Below are 19,258 nucleotides of genomic sequence, written 5' to 3' on the forward strand. Positions count from 1 at the left end.
GTTAACATGTTATTATTTTCTTTATTGACAGCCCCATCCTGCACTTACTGTCCCAGTAACTGGATCTACCACTCTGGAAATTGTTATTTCTTTTCCATTGACTCACTCAACTGGACAGCCAGCAGAGATAACTGCAGACGTATGGATTCTCAGCTTGCAGTAATTAAAAACAGAGATGAAGAGGTAAGGAAACACTTAAATGGAAGACCAAATTTGCATATATATTAAAGCCAATTCACAGTGTTTGGAGACTTGTTGAACATCATCATCTTATTTCGTAGGCAAGGGCCATACCTGTCGTGTCCAGCCACGGCTAGTGCAGGACAGAGCGGTGGTGCGTTTGGGGGGGATTCGACAGAAGCCCAAGAGGGAAAATTAAATAAATAATTACTTTTCCCCCCATGGTCATTTATCGAAATCCCACACCCCTGGCCCCACCGCTCTTATCTGCATAGGTCACAGTGCCGCAAAAGATTTAGCAATGAGATTGTAATGCAGGAAAAACAAATATGCATAACCATGAAACGTACGCCAATTATCTGTTATGTAAATTTACGCTGTGCTGAAATAACTACAAATATAATTTAAAGATGTGGCATTCTAAGACGGACCTCTTCTCTGCTTATTTACTGCAATTCCAGTTTCAGAAGAGATGAGGCTGAGGCCACACCGATAAACCCAATATATTTGAACAGATTTGTGGGAATGTGCTTGAAGCAGAATCTGTTTCACCTGTAATATCTTGAACATCATAGATGCTAATGACAGTTCAGAGGTCATTCCAAAAGATTATATTTTATGTTTGTGGTCTACAGGTGGTGGAATCTTCTCACAAGACTAGTCAACTCACCCACGATTTGCTGATGTCATGTATATTCACCGGGAAACACCATTATACCTACAAATTTAAAAATACACTCACAATTTATATGGATTGAAATTAGGCTTACGGTATAAAGTGAGTTATAGTCTTAAATGTAAATCTCACTCACCTTCCCTAAAAGATCTATGGGTTCTTTTGAACTTTTCGGACTATATGAAAAGTACTGACAACGAGAAAATAGTAGATTTCTTTAGTTAAATCACCTCGGAAGTATTTGACCATTCTTTTGATTATATCAATTAAATAAACGTCATAATTAAGATGTTTTATATAAGATCCTATTTTTTCTTCTGCTTTTCTTTTCTGCTTATCACTTTCATCCTATTCTTTTTTATATGTTATTTCGTTTTCAGCTTAATTTGCATTAATGGCCTGATTGTCTTTATCATGTATATCTTAATTTTTTTCTTTATAAAAACGCTGTTCATCTTTGTTGATATGCCTGTTTAGTTTGTGTCAATATTACGATTACTATATCCTTTAACTTGTTTTTCGTAATAGTTTTATCATATTGCAATGTCATCTTCGATGCTGCTATCTCATCCGAACATTTTACCAAAATTGTGAAAAAAGAGGCCTGTTAGACATGGGATTTCTGGTTGGGTAGGGCTTTTGCCTAAGCCAGGCAGAAACCACCACTCTAGTCAGGGCAAGGGAGTTACAGGCTGAAGGTAACCCCTGCTCACCCCCTCAGTAGCTTGGTACGAGCAGTCAGGCTTATTCCAGAGGCAATGTGTAAAGTATTGGCACGACACACACACAGCAGCAACACGCTAGGCACACTACAAAAGAAACTCCACACAAGGTTATTTGAAAATAGCCTTTGTATTATCATTAACACATTAGAAACATAATCACACATTTACACTGTGCCAAATTGCCTTTAGGCAATATTCACAGGGGATTATATACACATAAAAGGGCCAATCGGGCCATGGTCAGATCCATCAGAATGCAGGTAGTAAACGTAACACACAACCAGTAACTACTGGTACCATAATGACCTAGCATTATCCTAAAATATCATAGCATGACATTAGGCATAACCACTTTAGGCACTGACCTCATAAGCATAAACCACATTATGCAATAACCTCCTACACATAAACATCAGAGGCATAAATCACGGTGCATAACTCACATTTATCCTAGGCATCACATATATAACATTAGGGCCTGGCACCCTACCAACCCAACTGACCCTCTGGCCAACTGGCCTTCTCAGAGGGCTCAAAATGCCCTATGTTCCAAATGCAAGGGCAGTCTGCCACTGCAGCAGAATCCAAGGGTGCAATTACGCTGGCACCCCTGTGCCTCCTGGGTCCCCACTGGGACTCCTAACAAAGGCCTTGGCCTAAACTAAACGTTGCAGCTGCCTCTAATTGCGGTGCAGCTGTGAAAATAAATCAGCACTGACACCACTGTGCCGCCTGAGCCCCTCCCTGGGACTCTCCAACAACGAAAAGGGCCTGAACTGCCAAGCCGGGCTGGACTGTTCCCATGAGGCACAGGGTCAGACTGATTTGCATATGGCCATGTCTGAACTGGGGTGGCAGAGTGGGCTAAAGAACGGTGATGGATTAAACCCAGATCTGTTGATTGGGTGTGAGTGTTTGATTTGTTTAGATGCTCCATCCATCACCACCCCCTTTTGTACCGCTTCGTTCGCCATAAGTTGGCAGGGTATGCCCAGACGTGAGTCCCTTGCTCACTTTGCCACTGGATTCAAGCAAGCCTGGCTGAAGATGGCTGTAATGCAAGAAACCGGTCCTAGGAAGTTTGAATCCGGTCCAGGGAAGGCATGGCTTGGCACTTCGAGCTGGACTGTTCCCATGAGGCACAGGGTCAGACTGATTTGCATATGGCCATGTCTGCACTGGGGTGGCAGAGTGGGCTAAAGAACGGTGATGGATTAAACCCAGATCTGTTGACTGGGTGTGAGTGTTTGATTGGTTCAGATGCTCTGTCAATCACCACCCCCTTTTGTACCGCACAGGACTCGAAGTCAGCAGCAGTGACGCGTCGGTCTGATCAGTACGAGTGGGTCTAGCGAGGAGTTGCATGTAAAAGGTTGTCCTTCCAGTTGCGGTGCAGGCTCATTGACGGCATCTCAATGGAGTCGGTGAGCGCAGAGCTTGCATTGTTCGAGGCGGACGTTGCTCAGTGCGGTGCCAACATGTCCCTAGGCCGGTCGTGAGAGTCTGTCACAGCTCCCTGCCTCTGTAGACACTGGAATAGTAGCAATTCACAAAGGTCCTGGGACTAGCTCTCTTCCAAGGCCTTGGAGATCTTTTTTAGCACAAGTTGAAAAGCAAAGGTAAAATCCACAGAGTCCTGTCTCCTCTCTAGTCAGCCAGGCAACCACTGCAGGCCAATCCCCCAAGCAGCACTTCAGCTTGGGAATAGTCTCTCCTCAGTTTCTTCAGGTTCCTTCTCCTCAGCAGAGGTTTTCTTCTTGTCAGTTTCAGGAGTGATCTAATTTCATGGGCTCAGGGTCCCAATACTTATACCCCAAAATCCTTTGTTCTCTGAGGGGAGAGGGGCCTGTGCCCAGTTCAAGCCAGTTCTGAAGCACTCTGTTTACCAGACTTCTCCTTTCCTTTCACACCACAGGGCAGGCACATCAGACGCCCCACAGGAGGTGGAGCCAGCATTGTGGAAATCAAGTACTGTCCAGGAGCACTTTGTTGACAGTCTTCCTTCTCTTCTTTCAGTGTGCAGGGCAGAGACATCAGACACACCACAGGGGGCGGAGAGGGCATTGTAGAGGGAAGGCCCAGCCCTATTCAGGTTCCAGGTGCAACTCCTCCCTCCCATCTTAGATGCAGATCTCCCTATTCACCCCCGGGCTGCCACAGCCTCTCTCCTGGAATTCCCCAGTCCTGTCATACAAAAACCCAGACAAGGAATACACAACCTAGCAGAGGCGGGCTCAAATGGTTAGGCAAGCAAATACCGACTTTCTAAAAGTGGTATTTGCAAGCACAGAATATTAAAATAAACTTTACTAAAAGATGTATTTCAATATTCTGAATCCAGGCATACTAAACTCGAATTTCTACAATGTTCTCTGAGTCTGCTAGGATTATAAACACGTAGCAATCCAGCAGCCCGTTCTAGCCTATGGAGAACAGGTAGCCTTGCAATAGTGAAAAACGAAAATGGCTGTAATTCACTATTAGGGCATGCCACACACATCAGCGCTTGTCCTACCTTATACTTACAATGCACCCTGCCCTTGGGCCTACCATAGGGGTGACTAATATGAAGAAAAGGGAAGGTTTAGGGACTGGCAATCGGGTGCACTTGCCCAGTCAGCATGACAGTACCAGACTGCACGCAGGCTCTGTCTGCAATGGCAGACCTTAGACACATTTTACAAGGCTGCTTCTGTGGGTGGCACAACCAGTGCTGCAAGCCCACTAGCAGCATTTGGATTATACGCCCTAGGAACACTCAGTGCACTGTACTAGGGTCTGATAAGTCAACCAAATATCCAATCATGGAACCACTAATCAATACATCAATTTACAGTAGGGAGCACTTGCACTGTGGCACTGAATAGCAGTGGCACAGTGCCCACAGCATCTAACACCAGAAAAACACATGAGGCAACAGCAAAAATTGAAGGAGACCCACGCCAATGGTGCCAGGTCTAACAGTTCCTAACCCCAGTAAAACTTAGGGAAGACCTCCGTTTCGGAGTTATAGGCCATTTAGCCATATAATGGCTGACGCTCTCTCCAATATGTGTGTGGCTCACTGGTTAGAGGCGGCAGACCCGGAAGCAGAGAACGGCCTGGGACCAGGGTTCAATTCCCGATGCGGCAGGGTCATGGACCAGGGTCAGCGGACTCGATAATTCTCGCCTTGGTGCATACTCTAACCTGGGATCACACTTGGCAACTCTGGGCATTAGCTTGCCTCATCTCTACAACGGCCCCCCACAATCGCCGGGGATGCCTTGTTTCACCTTGGAGATACCCCGCAGGGACCATCTCACAGGGATAGCCAGGACGGGTTCCACAGCGGTCTACAGCTCCACGACGCCTCAGGGCAGCAGTGCGCTTTACAAGACGCATACATTTACATTTTAACTAGGCACCCTTTCCCCTTCCACAGTAATGTGGAGGAGGATGCAGATTAACTTGAAAACTGGCTCCAACTACGAGCTGACGAGCCTGCCTCTCTCACGGAGCGTCCTGGCAAAGCCTTACAGGCTTCAGCACCTTGGTTTACTGCCACATTAAGGAATAGTAAGAGGGAGTCTAAACGTTTGGAGAGGGTTTGGCGGAAAATACTTTGACCCCATGGCTAAAATCATATACAAATTAGCATTAAACTAATATTATAAGGAAATGATTGAAGGGAAAAAACTCTTCCTCTCCTCTAAAATAGCTCATCCTGCTAACCAGAGTAAGGAAATTTTTAAAACAGTTCAAGAGTTTTAGCCCCCTGTGTAACAGCTAGTATATTTACCCCCACGGAAGCCTGGACTAATCATCTAGCCTCTATCTTTCATGAGAAAATAAAACTGATACAGGATACATTTTTAGAGACGACTAGGCCAGAAGGTGAAAGTCAAGCCTCTTTCATCTCTCTCTTTCAGCCAAAGGGTCCACCACCTATGCATTTCCCTCCTATTTCCTTGGATAAGTTCCTGGAAATAATGAAGACCCTAAAATAAGTGGGTTGGCCGGCCAAGATAATGGTGGCTTTTGCGGAGATTATCAACCCTTCGCTCAATCGGGTTTTGAATTTATCGCTAGAGATCGGTAAGGTTCCCGATAGATGGAAGAAGGCAAAAATATTGCCCCTATTAAAAAAACCTAGAACAGACCCTGAGCAAGCCTCCAACTATAGACCAATATCCCTGCTTCCTTTTTTTTTTTTAAGGTTTTGGGAAAATACGTGAATGAAGTGAATACTACCTAAGCGGAATCCAATTTCATCTTCCATCAAAGCCAATCAGGGTTTAGGTCCAACTTTAGTACCGAGACCACACGTCTAGAGGTCTCGGTCATCAAGGAGACACTAGATCAGGAAGGGAAGGCCACATTGATATTGTTATATCTTTTTGCGGCCTTCGATACAATACCCCATGAACAGCTCCTAAGCAGACTGATGGAGTGCGGGTATCAGAATATGGTACTTCAGTGGTTTACTTTGTTTCTAGAAAATAAGGGGCAAACAGTTTGGTCCCCCCCCCTTTTTCGCATCTATTCCATCACTAAAGATGGGGGTTCCGCAGGGATCGAATCTCAGTCCTACACTGTTTACCCTTTATATGTCTCCTCTAGCAGATCTGGCTGAAGCTTATGGAGCCAAAATCGTTTAGTACGCGGACGATACTCAATTGCTCTTTATATTAAATTACGTTAAAGTCAGATCTAAATGGTGAAACAATAAAGGCTTGTCTTTCACAAGTATTTTCTTGGTTTCAACTTCACCAACTAAAGTGTAACCCCGACAAGTCTGAAATTGTCCTTTTTAGTCTTCCCCCAGACACCGTATTGCATAATTGGTGGCCCCAGGATCCCCCCCCCAGCCTCGATGAAGTCAGTTAAGAATCTGGGAGTAAGAATGGATGACAATCTTTCCATGAACTCCCAAGTACAATCAGTTGCTGGCTCCTGCTTTGGAGTGCTGAAAATGCTTAGGCAATTTCTGCCCTTCCTTACTGTAATGCACAGGAAAACTGTAGTCCAGGCATTGGTTCTTCCTGGTTGGACTACGCCAATAGATTTTACTTGCAAATCCCAGACTATCTACTGACACGCCTGCAGGTTGTACAGAACTCTGCGGCTAGGGCTATCTTCATGCTCGGTCCTAGAACGCAGATGTCTAGTCATTTGAAATCTTTGCATTGGCTCCCAATCTGAAAGAGGATTATATTAAAGTCTATGGTCCTGACCTTTAAGTCTCTTCACAGGCTGGGGGCCTGTATCTCAGGAAGAGAGTCCAATTTTATCACCCACGTCGCACCTTGAGATCTGCAACGTTGCACTTAGCCTGCATCCCTAATTTTTCCTTTACCCAAATTGGTGGTCGGTCATTTCAATTCCAGGCAGCAAAGATATGGAACAGTCTCCCTTTGGAGCTGAGACAGACACATGGAAATCACTGAAAACTTTTCTTTTTCCACAATAGTTTACTTCTGTGAGCCCTCTGTCACGACCCCTAGCCCTACCTCCCATTGCTAGCGCCAGGACACTCTTCGGAGTAGCCTCACGCTTTAGAAATCCCAAATAACATAACATAACATAATTGAGCACTGAATTCTGATTGATATCCTGGTGGATTGTACATTACTGCTCCACCAACTGGTATATGGCCACCCCTAGATACCTGTAATGATGATATTTCATGTTCTCTTAGTTAGGCCACTGTAACAGGGAGACAGGTGAAGCAGTCCTTGAACAAAATGGCAAGTCTCTCTCCCTTCCATACCAGCCTGTCTTGTTTTAATAGTTTATATTCTGCAGGTAAAGCATTAGCGATATCTGGGGAATTGTTGTTGTCCAGCCAGGTTTCAGTAAAGAAAACTTAGTCCGGGTTTGTCTCCTTTATTGTGTCCTAGATCTCTAGGAAGTGCTTAGGTACAGATCTGGCATTGAAGTAAATGCAGTTCAGTTTGGGCTGGTTGTCAGTTTCTTTGTGTGCCCAGTCTGATTGTGCTTGGCTGAACCATTTGCATCTAAGACAGGAAAAAGGGCCCTCCCTGGGTAGGCTTTCATACTGGGTACTTTGCCAGACCTACAAATCCATGTAGGTTAATGAACGCTCTCCACACATCTGTGCTGGTGTCAGAGAAAAACAACATCAATTATCTAGTTATTTAAGATATTTAAATAGCATTCCAATGTTGTGTGCCCCTGTAAGTTCAAGCTTAGGCAGCTGGATAAATAGACAAAATGAGCATATTTGTGTGGCGTGTAAGCACTTTTTTGTGGAAGCTCACAACTTCTGCTCAATCAAAATGTACTCCTGGCTCGCAACATGTGGGCGGAGCCAATGCTCCTCTCTAGTGATGCTCATATAATTGTCTGGTGACAGCTATGCTGTGAAGCCCGGCTATAAAAATGCGGCTTTCCGTCCAACTACAAGCAAAAGGCAGAGTGAGAGGAAGCGCTACTACAGCTTTTCACTGGCTGTACGTTAATTAAAGATAAACCTTCAGTCTTCTCAGAGGGCTCTGCTCAAGGGCGTTAGAGCGCAAATGTGCTCTTTTCATTTGTATGGTTGTATCATAGTCATGGGTAGTTCGAACCAGCATTTATGTTTTTTGTCGTATTACCATGGGAGTGTTAGAACGTTTACTGAAATAACATGAACATGATGTGTTAGAGTTGCATTTACAGAAGCGTGAAGAAATTAATGTTGCAGAGCAATTTGTGTCTAGCTGAAAACATTAATGTGTAGAATTTGTGTATGCCACTTACAAGTATTGATGTATTTGATGTGCTTAAAGATGCTCAGTAAAGTGTTCATTTATATGTAATTTCATGACGTTTGTATGCCATTGACTTTTGTTGGCCGAGCTCCCTTAGGGGGCTTAAATGTATTAGTTTGAATTTCATGTGCATGTTGGATTTTCTTCTTTCTCAAGTTCTGTTGCCGGTGGAGAATTCATCATTGTTAGTTAGAATAACGCTTTTGTTTTAGGAGTAAGGCTTTAGGGAAGAGAGGATACAATGAGTGGGAGAAAAGCAGATAACCTGAGACGGTGTTCTTTCTCACTGAAGAAGGCCTGGGAATCAAGGTAATCGAGCCAGGAGCTGGGAGTATCGAAACTAAAGGGAAATTCACCTAGGAGAAGATGTCCAGTGGAATGAGTCAAGACCTGAATGGGCGTTTTTTTTTTTTGTGGATGAGAAGCAACATAAATTTGATCAAGTTAAAACTGTACAGTCAGATTAACGAAATGAGTCTTGTGTTGGTATTCTTCTTTTATTTTCAGTCGTGTCTTGGTATGCACAGAACAGAATCAGCCAATGCGTTTCGCCCAAAGGATGGGCTGTAAAAGCAAACAATATTGTATACATATCAGTTTTTTAGTTAAAAGTACATACCGGAATACCACATAAAGGTTACTCCGATAGTTAAGGAAAGGCAAAGAGAGAGGGAGAGAAGAAGAGGGAAGAAGAGGGTATTGATTGTGTTTTGAGTGGGGACGGGGAAAGAGTTTGTGCAAGTGACCTGGAGAAAGGATTGGTGCAATTGATTTGGAGCGTGAAGGAGACCCACAGACGTCTCAGCATATGCTGAATGATTTTTGGGAATTTTTTTATCATTTTATTGTGATGGTGAACCCGTTGAAAGTAAAAGGGATGTGAAAGTGATGGAAACAGATCTCTGGTGAGGGTGTAAAAGAGGACCGCTAAGGGTACATTACCCCAAACATTGGCAATACAGTCAGATAGAGTACCCATACCGCATGCAATATAGGTAAGCGTAAGCTAGCTTACCAAAAGATTGTTGATGACGCACGTAATTCATCACGGTTTGACCATCTGAATCATAGTGAATCGTAGTGAATAAACAGTCTGAAAGAATGTATGTAGTGCACCAATCAGAAATAGTACTGTGACTGGTGGTGAAACATTTCTTATGTTTCAAATTATATGTGGGACATAGCTGTATTATATTGCGTGAACTCCCACGTTGGAGAGTGTTCTTTGATGGCAGAAAGGACCTAAAATAGAATAGACTAAGTGTCAGGGGACATCAGTGGCACGTATGCGCTTGTGCGTAACTCATGAATATTCAGCATGTTAATCGCACAGACTGGTTTGCAATTAACAGTCAAGACACAGGGAAGTATGTGTCACGTGTAGGTCAGACTGAGAACTCCGTGAAAATAGCAGTAGCAGGCGGACTAGACCGTGACCCTATAAGGAGCTTGGGCATCTAAAACAAGTTAATTAGCAGAACGCCGGTAGAGCCATGCTAGGCCGATATGGATATTGAAAACAGTGTATGCAGGTCTAAAATTCCAGTGCTAGAGCTAGTAAAATGTTAAAAATAGCCGTCTTTATCTTAAAGGAAAGTGATTTTAGAAGCTAAACGTATGAGCTATGTACAAAGTGCATAATACCATATACCATAAAGTCGGATCCAAAGCGCGAATGGCACAGTGTAAGTAGAACAGTATCAAGCAGTGTAGTAAACGGCATAGCTACGTTCGACAGTGCAAGTTACTCCTGTAGACGGAGTTCCAGGAGCCCCGTAGTAACACAATGTTGTGTAAAACAGAGCTACCTAAGTATCTGTTGCCCAGGCACAGCATAGCACAGGCAGAAAATCTAGAAGACTAATAGCTACCTATTCCTTACGTATGTTGTATAGACACCAGCAATTTACCACTCTATGGAAATAGGTAGATGGGAACCAAGAATATCAGGGTCCTAGTGTAATGTGTTATATATAAAAAATGACACGTAAAAAACGCAGGGTGATATCAAATAAACATATGACCATCAAGGTAGGTTTTATTTTATTTTATTTTAAAACGGAGGTGAGATGAACAGTAGTAAATACGAGAGGAAATCCCTCCCAGGTAAGAGATTAGAGCAATGTCGGGTTCTCCGCCTATGTGGGGTTTAATAGATCGATCACCATACACCCCCGATCCAAGATGGCCGCCATTGGGCATTTCAGAAAAAACATAGTGAAATTAAATCGAAATGAGAAAAATAAACTTTATATATTGCTTAATAAGAGAACGCTTCAAGTATAAATATTAGAAATTCAAAAGAGCATTAAGTAAGACAGAGTGAAATTGAATCGTGAAACCCGGGATCAAAACCCTTCTCCAACATGGCTGCCGGACATGCGCTGTGTAGCCTCTAGGCATAAAAGCGGTAAATACTAATGAAGAATCAATTTGGACCCAATTAGTACGAGTATAAAAACGTAGAAACAGCCACACTGCCATACACAAGAAAATCGGGAGCAGAGCGTGCTGTTTGTTGGATAGTGGTAAGGGAATAGGGGCCCGTAGTGGGATGCCGGGGATCTGAAGGGAGAACCGACCATGAATAAAACCCCATAGAGTAGAGGGGTAACTAGATATATTACGTAATGAAAAGTGTTAATGGGGAAAAGGGTGAGGAATAAAATAAAAACAGGGAAATATTAAAAACTCGTTTTTTTATCTAACAGAAAAACCAACTGACCAGAACCATTATATAAAAAAAACACATCAGCTCTCACGCGGCTACTGCAGCGAGTGCTTGCCCCGAAAAAAACAAAAGGAAAATAGAAATAACAACTCTGCAAAAAAATAAAGGTAAGCGCGAGACAAGATATGTTGATGCTTCCCTTTTTTGTAGGGAAATCTTGTAAAAACAGTGACTTATTTAAAGATCACTACTTATATCCCACATACAGGATCAGGTGGATGGGAATATAATACTCAATGCTAGAGCAATAGAACTGCTTCCTTCAGGAGGGAAAAGGAGGGAGGAGGGAAAAGGCAACCTCATTACCGATAAAGAAAGGTAAAAATAAACTATATCAGTTATAAATAGAGGCGCCAGGGGCAACAGTAAGGAGTATAATTGGAACTATCATGTTCCCCCCTGGATTAGGTACATCGTACCCATTTGTGGAATGTCATCCCGAACGGAAGATCCTAACAAGAAATTCTATGTTGAAACAGAGAACTAAACTTTTTTAAATTCAGAGGTTAGTAGTACTTTGCTTGAAAGTATGAATGAGAAGCGAAGTATGGATGGGCTGTATTTTACGACTAAAATGAGTTGCACAAAAATACATGCAGAGCTTTAGGAGGGGTAGCTTGTTCAAACAATCAATAATACGTAGTATAAACTTTGACTAAAAGGTGTGATACAAAATACATGTAGAGATTGAGCTAAAGTAGCATTGATGAATTGGAATGTGATATATGTATTGGTTTATAAAGCGAAATATGTTGTACAAAATGTTTGAGTCACATATTAACTATGCGATGTATGTGTTGGGTCAAAATAGCTAAAACATGTCCCTGAGGAGAGGGTATCCTGAGGGTGAAGGAATATCGAAATGTGGAAACTATATGATGTGCTGACATACCTATGTGATCTTTTTAAAAAAAAAAACAGAAACTATGTTAATAGCTGTCAGGAATCAGGAGGGCATGAATGGAGAATATGTCCAATGGCAAACTGAATTTGGGATGTTAATGTTGATAAGACAAATTGCCTACAAATGAACAACATGATGTAGCTGTATTATGCAGTAACTATAATCCTCGCAGTGAATTACCCACCTAAAATATGATGTTTACTTTAATTATCTTTGTGCATATACAGAAACAAACCCACAAGAAATAGTGTCCTGAAGAAGGTGGCCCTACATCAAATGGTTACAACCACCAAAACGCATTGACTCCCAATGTTTGATGTAGAATCCAAATAAAGCCTGGAAAGCCCCCAATACAAGGGAACTCCTGTATAGAGGGCTTCATACAAAATAGAGAAGGCTATTGGATCAGACCAAAGGAAAAGCTTTAGATCTGTTTAGTAAGGGGGAAACTAGTACAAATTAGATTTGTTGTTGTTTTTTTATTTCTTGATGTGTTAAATGTATGATTTTAAGATGACACACAATATATAAACTGTACTTAGACAATTTGTTTTTAAAGAATGTGCTCTGTATTCATGTATGCCTCTCAGAATTATTTCTGAAATTTTAAGAGATAGACTAAACAAATCCTCTTTTCTTAAATAAAAAAACTTTTTGAAGCTTGACATTTTAGTAAATATACTTGAGAACCGATATTGGCTCTAAAAGTGGGAAGAATGCAAGAGTGAAAGGGTGATGTGATAGTAGATACTAGATATTACGGGCTTCCAGGGATTTTCCTTTGTGGCTTCATTTGGGCCAAATGAGTAACACACAAAAAATGAGGGGGGGGGCGGAGGGGGTGGGTTGCCATCCGAATATATAAAATGAGAAAGGCGAAGTACGGAAGGGCGACCACCATGTAACAGTGGCAGTCGTAGTATCTGGATATCCTATGACTAGATTGGGCTGGGAAAGAACCAAACATGCTAATACGATAAAAAGACCCGAGAAAAAGAAGGTCCACGTAAAACATGGATTACTGAATTACCATGGCATATCTTTTGGTCATAAATGCTGGATATGAGAAATGGAGCCGTGTCCGGATGTGATCCTTCTGCCTGCACGCCTCGAGCGCAGTGACGCCTAAACGGGCTCCATAGTTATATTGTGCTGGTGAGGTCCTAACGACCCGGAAGTGCCCAAAACCGCTTCCGTGTTAACTTTGCGTGATTGGATGTTCTAGTCTACCCTCACTTCCTGGAGGTGTAAAGACTAGTGCGGGATCGCATGAGTCACCCACATATCACCCCGTTAGTAAAAATAGAAGATGTCAACCCGCCAAAGCCTAAAGGCTATGTATTTTCAGTGTAAAAAAGTTGAGGATTACTGCGGTGATTTACCTATTTCTTGTTAAAAGAACTCCTACTTTGTCGGTCTGTCAGGAGCAGGGGATATAGAGAGCGCCATGTGGCAGGGATAGAAAGAGGTACATGCAGTAAGCTAAAGAGAAGTTGTCATGTAATTACATTAAGACGGCAGGGCTGGTCCTGACACCACAATCTACTTTGTCAAGATAGAAAGACAGATTTTCACTTATTAAACAAAAACATTTTTTTTTAAATAGAAAAACATTGCAATGTCAAAGGCCTGGTTCTGGCATCACATTGTATTGAGCCAAAATGGTTACAGTGTCAGATATATGGCAGCCAAAATTGATGTTTAAAATGAACTTGGGTGGAATCATGGCAATATGGTTACAGTGCCACACGTTCTAAACATGTTACTACAGTCATACATGCAATGTACAATACAAAATTCACCACTGTGATATGCAAGACATATGTTGTATTAGTTATTAATAATGCAAAAGCTTGAGCTGTATGGTTACAGAGCCACCAATTCTAAATAAGTCACTACGGTTATGCAAGTGATGTACAGTGCAAATTTCGCCACTGTGATATGCAAGACGTAAGGTGTAAAAACTATTGATAAAGCAAAAGCTTGAGCTGTATACACACACTCACCAATTCGTGAGAAGAAAATAAACCTTACACAAGGCAAATGTTTAGGTTTGTCGGTACTGAAAGGATGCTAATTACCTATTCAGTGGGGGGATCTGATATTTGACTCAAATGTATAAGGGAAATCTCATTTACACATTTTTTAGGGTGGGTTGGAGTTCTAGCCAAACAGACACATGGGGTGGTTGCTAGTGTGTGATTCAAAGAAAAAAATGCATCTCATTGTCAGTATTCAACCCCAAGCTAGATGAGCGTCGTGTACAGATCCACCTGGCCTCTAGTTGCCTCAGAGTCAGAGCCCTATCACCACCTCTCGGATTGGGTCCAACGCTATACATACCATGAAAGCGGAACTGTGCCCTATCGGTGCCCTTCTCACATACATGTGACACCACGGCATAGGAGACATCTCCATTTAGTGCTGCTCTGCTGTGTTCCTGGATGCGGATCTTGAGTTGTCTAGTGGTGCTCCCCACATATATCTTCCCAATCCACGGAGGATGACATAAATCACAAAGCACGTTAGACAATTGATAAACTGTTGGATGGTGTTTTTGATATCGGTGTTATATCAAAATTTGACTGTTCTATTGCTACCCAGTTGGCAGATGTTACAACCACTGCAGGTGTAGAACCCATTTGGTTTAGCCAGTCAGCTTTTTTGTTGGGGGACCCTAGGTAGTGTGCAGCTGGGGCAGAGAACATCCCAAATTGTCTTGCTTCTTTTGAAGGTCATTGATGGTCTCTCTGTGATAGATTGACCCACTCCAGGTACTCCCTTAGGTAGCGCCCAGTGTTTTTCCAAAGCTTTGTAGACCTCATGGTTGAGGGAACAGTAGGTTGTGATAAATGACAATCTCTGCGCTTCCCTGTCTTTTCTCCGATGCCTGTTGCTCAAAGTGTCTTCCCTCTTGATAGTCAGGACCCTGTTATTGGCTTTCTTGAGTGTTTCAGAGTCATAGCCCCTTTTTCTCAACCTGTCTGTGGCCACCCTGGATTGTAGGGCGAAGTTAGCCTCCTTAGTGCAATTCCTACGAATGCTTAGAAGTTCCCCATACGGGATAGCTTTCTTGGTTGAGGGGGGGTGAGAGCTATCAAAATGAAGGATGCTGTTCACTGATGTTTCTTTCCTATGTAGTGTGCTTTGGATTGTCTTTCCCTGTATGTAAAGTTCTAAGTCTAGGAAGTGTATCTTAGTCTGTGACATTTGTAAAGTGAAGGAGACGTGTTATTGTTTAGATAGTTAAAGTAATCATGCAATTCAGTCCCAGAGCCAGTCCAAATGATGATAATATTAACAATGTAGCGGCCCCAGAATTGTACATGTCTTGTCCATTCTGCTGCTGCTCTGGACCACGCATGGGTTCGTTCCACCCACCCCATGAAAAGGTTAGCGTATGAAGGTGCAAATTTAGAACCCATGGCGTTCCCCTGCTCTTGCTTGTACCATGTGGTGTTCAACATGAAATAGTTGTTATTCAATATGAGGTTTACCATTTCCAGTAGCATGAGGTTGTGGTCGTGTAGGCTGGCATTTCTTGTGAACAAGTAGTAATCCACCGCCTGTTCCCCAAGGTCTCTCTTAATGCAGGTGTATAGGGATTCCACATCCAGTGTGGCAAACCACATATTCTCGTCCCAATCCAAATCAGTACGTTTGTTAAGCAAATCTGTACTGTCACTGATGTATGATGGAAGGTTGCTGACTAATGGTTGCAGGAAGGAGTCTACAAACTTCGCCAAGGCCTCAGTTATTGAGCCAATCCCCGACATGATAGGCCGGCTGGGAGGGAAAGGTAAGTTCTTATGTATTTTGGGGAGAAGGTAAATACATGGATACCTCGGGCTACTGATAGATAAGAACTTGTATTCAGTGTCTGACAGTAGTCCAACTTCCTTCCAATGGCTCAATTGTGTGTTAATTCTCATGGTGGCCAGCTTGTAGGGGTTGTGACCTGAATGGGCGCGCCTTGTAATTTCGGTGTTGGACTGGGGGAAGTGCCCCAAGGTTTGAGCCAGGGGAAGAGGGGGAGACATGAGAAGGAGAAGGAGCATCTTAGAATGAGCTCTGTAGCTTTATGCTACTTAACCCATACAACATGAGGGCACTTCTTAGGAATGTTTTGTGAAATTTGAGATACTGCATATTGCGTGCTTAATTCAAATAAAGTGTACTAATGAGGTGTATAATTTAGCTAAATGCATTTCACAACATTTTAACCTGTTTGCGTAAGAGAATATATAATATCACATCTCTTGACAGTCTTCCTAACGGAAACCTGAGTACAAAGCCACGAAGGGTCCTGCACTCTAATCAGGAAGAGCTGACTGGGAATGGGTTGGCAGTTCTTGAATAAATGGTACAGGTCACACTTGTTCATTTATGAAAATGGCCATACTAGCTCCAGAACTTCCTGAAATGATGTTTGCAGATGATGCTTCAGTTCCTTTATAGTGAACCAGCCTTGAATGTGTGTTAGTGGTTAGCGTTACGAGAGACAAGGGAAGCTAGGGAGCAGAAAGCTCACTATAAACCAGGGATTTATTTTATTGTATAAATTAGGGGTGGGGCTGCCCAATATGGGCATGCCAATGCCCCCCCCCCCCCAGAAACCTTTCAGTCTTTCTGCCCACCTTGGGAGGCAGCAGCCCACAATCTGCCCCCCGGGGGTGCAGAAAGCCCCCTAGACGGCAGATTTTTTTCACAATTAATTTAGGGGTGGGGGCTACCCAAGATGGGCATGCCAATGCCCCCAGCCCTCCCCCCTACAAAATTCCATTCTTTTGCCCCCCCGGTGGGGGGGGCAGAAAGCACCCTAGACGCCAGGGAGTTTTTTTCATATAGGTAGGGGTCTGGACTACCCAGAATGGGCATGTCAATACCCCCTTAAAAATGCTACAGTCTTTCTGCCCCCCCAGGAGACATCCGGGGCAATAGCCCCACATCTGCCACCATGGGGGGACCCTCCAATGAGGTATCATTTTTATCAGGAAGACTTTAGGTAATGCAGGGTGGGTGGAATTTTGTGAATCCACGCAGATTCCAGAACTTTCCATCACAGAAATGTGGAGAAAATTGTTTTTTTTTTTACAAACTTTGAGTTTTGCAAGCGATTCAGGGTAAGAGAATCTGGTGAGAGCAACACCAGTTACCCCATCCTGGATTACCCTGGGTGTCTAGTTTTCACAAATGTATAGGCTTGCTAGGTTCCCCTAGGAGCCGGCAGAGCTAGGGTTCAAAATCTACACCTAGCCACTTTGCAAAAAAAGGGTTGGTTTTCACTGTAAAAATCTGGGGCGTCCATGTTGCGTTGTGCGCCATTTTCTGCTGCGGGCACTAGGCTTATTAACACTAATGAGGTATAATTTTTATCGAAGAATTTGGGGAATGCAGGGTGGGTGGAATTTTTTGGATACAAGCAGATTCCAGAACTTTCCATCACAGAAATGCGAGGAACATGTGTTTTTTTTACAAAGTTTGAAGTATCTAATTTTCAAAATGTAAAGGTTTGCTAGGTTTTCCTAAGTGCCGGCAGAGCTAGGGTTCAAAATCCACAGCTAGGCACTTTGCAAAAAAAGGACCCAATGTGGTGTGTCCACATTGGGCTTTGGGCCGTTTCCTGTTGCGGGCACTAGGACTACAGACAAAAGTGAGCAACCATTTTTATCGGGAGACTTAGAGGATCACATAATTGTAGAGCAACTGTTATTACCTATTGACCTTCGATGTATTTATGCCTTCCAAATGTAAGACAATGTGTAAAAAAATAAATCCCTTTGAAAAATGTTGTATAATTCACATGCTAGTATGGGTACTCACAATTTTGGAGATGTGTAAATAGTTACTGTTTACAAACTCTATATTTTGTTCCCGTTTCAGAAATACATAGGCATTTTTCATACCAATCTTTCAATGTTTATATTTTTCCAAATGAATTGCTATATACTCGGTACACAATAAAAAAAACATTGCAATTTGTTGCTCAGTTATTGGGTCTGGGTTAGACAGGTTCTTGGTGAACCTTCAAGACCTATATATCCTCACAACCAAAAGGGTCCAGTGGATGAGACAGTATATTTTTTAAAATCTGTAATACTTAGAAGTTGTTACAGGTGAAAATGTTGGCACAAATGGCTGTTTTTTTAACTCATTTTCATTTTTTCCTATAGTCAACTGTTAGTTTCTATAAAAAATACTTGAAGGATCTGCAGAAATGACCCCTTGCTGAGTTCAGAATTTTCGTTAATGTATAACATTCCAGGATCCATTATTGCTCTCATACCCATTTCTACCATTAAGTGGAAGAAGGTTGAAAGCACAAAAAATATCAAAAATAGGCTACGTCCCAATAAAATGCCAAAACAGTTTTAAAAAGTTTGTTTTTCTTACAAAAGTCAGTCTGTCCCTGAAATCTGGGAAGCTTGTGATTTCAGCACCACAATCCCTTTGTTATTACCATTTGCAGGGAAAAAACAGATGCTTTTATCTTCAGCACTTTTTCTAATTATTCCCCCAAAAAATGCAGGTTTCTCACAGTGAATGTACCTAGAGAATCTGAGTGTAACCGTTCAGTTTGTACCCTAGTGTTTGTAGAACAAGCTGCTTAGCAAATGTAGCTGCCAGCCTGGGATTCTGTCTAGTAAATGAGATCTCCTTGTGAGCTATGACATAGTCAGGGGGTGTGACCAGCACCAGATTTACTTTGATTGTAAGTTCTTCAAAGACCGGTTGTAAGTGATGTTCTGTTAGGGATAAGCTTTTCAACTGATGTTTATAAACATGTGATGATTTAAACTGATAATTTCCTGTTTCATTTTCAGACATTTATAGAACTCGCAGGCCAGGGGCCAACTTGGTTCGGTCTGTCCAAGACGCAGTACGGTTCGTGGATCTGGGAGGATGGGACCTTGTTAGATGGCAGGTATGTAAGAAGATGTTTCTTGAAAGTGATCTAGATGAGACAACACCCAACAAGTAGTTGAGAATAGGAGGGTCTTGAGGGTAACACTAAAGAGCAATTGGAATGGCCAGTTTGCTTCGGGGAACAGTGGACTGGGTGAGGACCACACCATGCATCAAGAGCCCACTGTGCCGAGTTGCTGACGTTTGTGGCCTTCAGTCTGCAAAGTGGAGGCAGGGGGTGGCCAGAAGGTATCCCCTGCACCCAGAGCCACTTGTTTCCTACAAGCTTTGATGACATGGGAACAGAGGTAGCTAAAGAACAGTACTTAATTTGAACCGGTGGTTACAGCGGGGCCACCAACACTCATTGTTGGGATTGGC

The 19,258-nt window shown here is 42.7% G+C and overlaps 1 protein-coding gene across 3 annotated transcripts in view; it reads left to right on the plus strand.

The window, feature by feature from the left end:
- LOC147701846 (CD209 antigen-like protein C) overlaps positions 1-19,258 on the plus strand; it is a 458,064-nt gene that overhangs the window by 432,099 nt on the left and 6,707 nt on the right. For all 3 annotated transcript variants that reach the window (XM_086930479.1, XM_086930480.1, XM_086930478.1), the window contains 2 exons: positions 32-183; positions 18,796-18,896. In XM_086930479.1, coding sequence (XP_086786605.1) covers positions 32-183; positions 18,796-18,896 — 253 coding nt within the window. The remainder of the gene's footprint in view (positions 1-31; positions 184-18,795; positions 18,897-19,258) is intronic.

The sequence above is a fragment of the Lissotriton vulgaris genome, chromosome 7 (genome assembly GCF_964263255.1).
Source record: "Lissotriton vulgaris chromosome 7, aLisVul1.2, whole genome shotgun sequence".
Lineage (NCBI taxonomy): Eukaryota > Metazoa > Chordata > Amphibia > Caudata > Salamandridae > Lissotriton > Lissotriton vulgaris.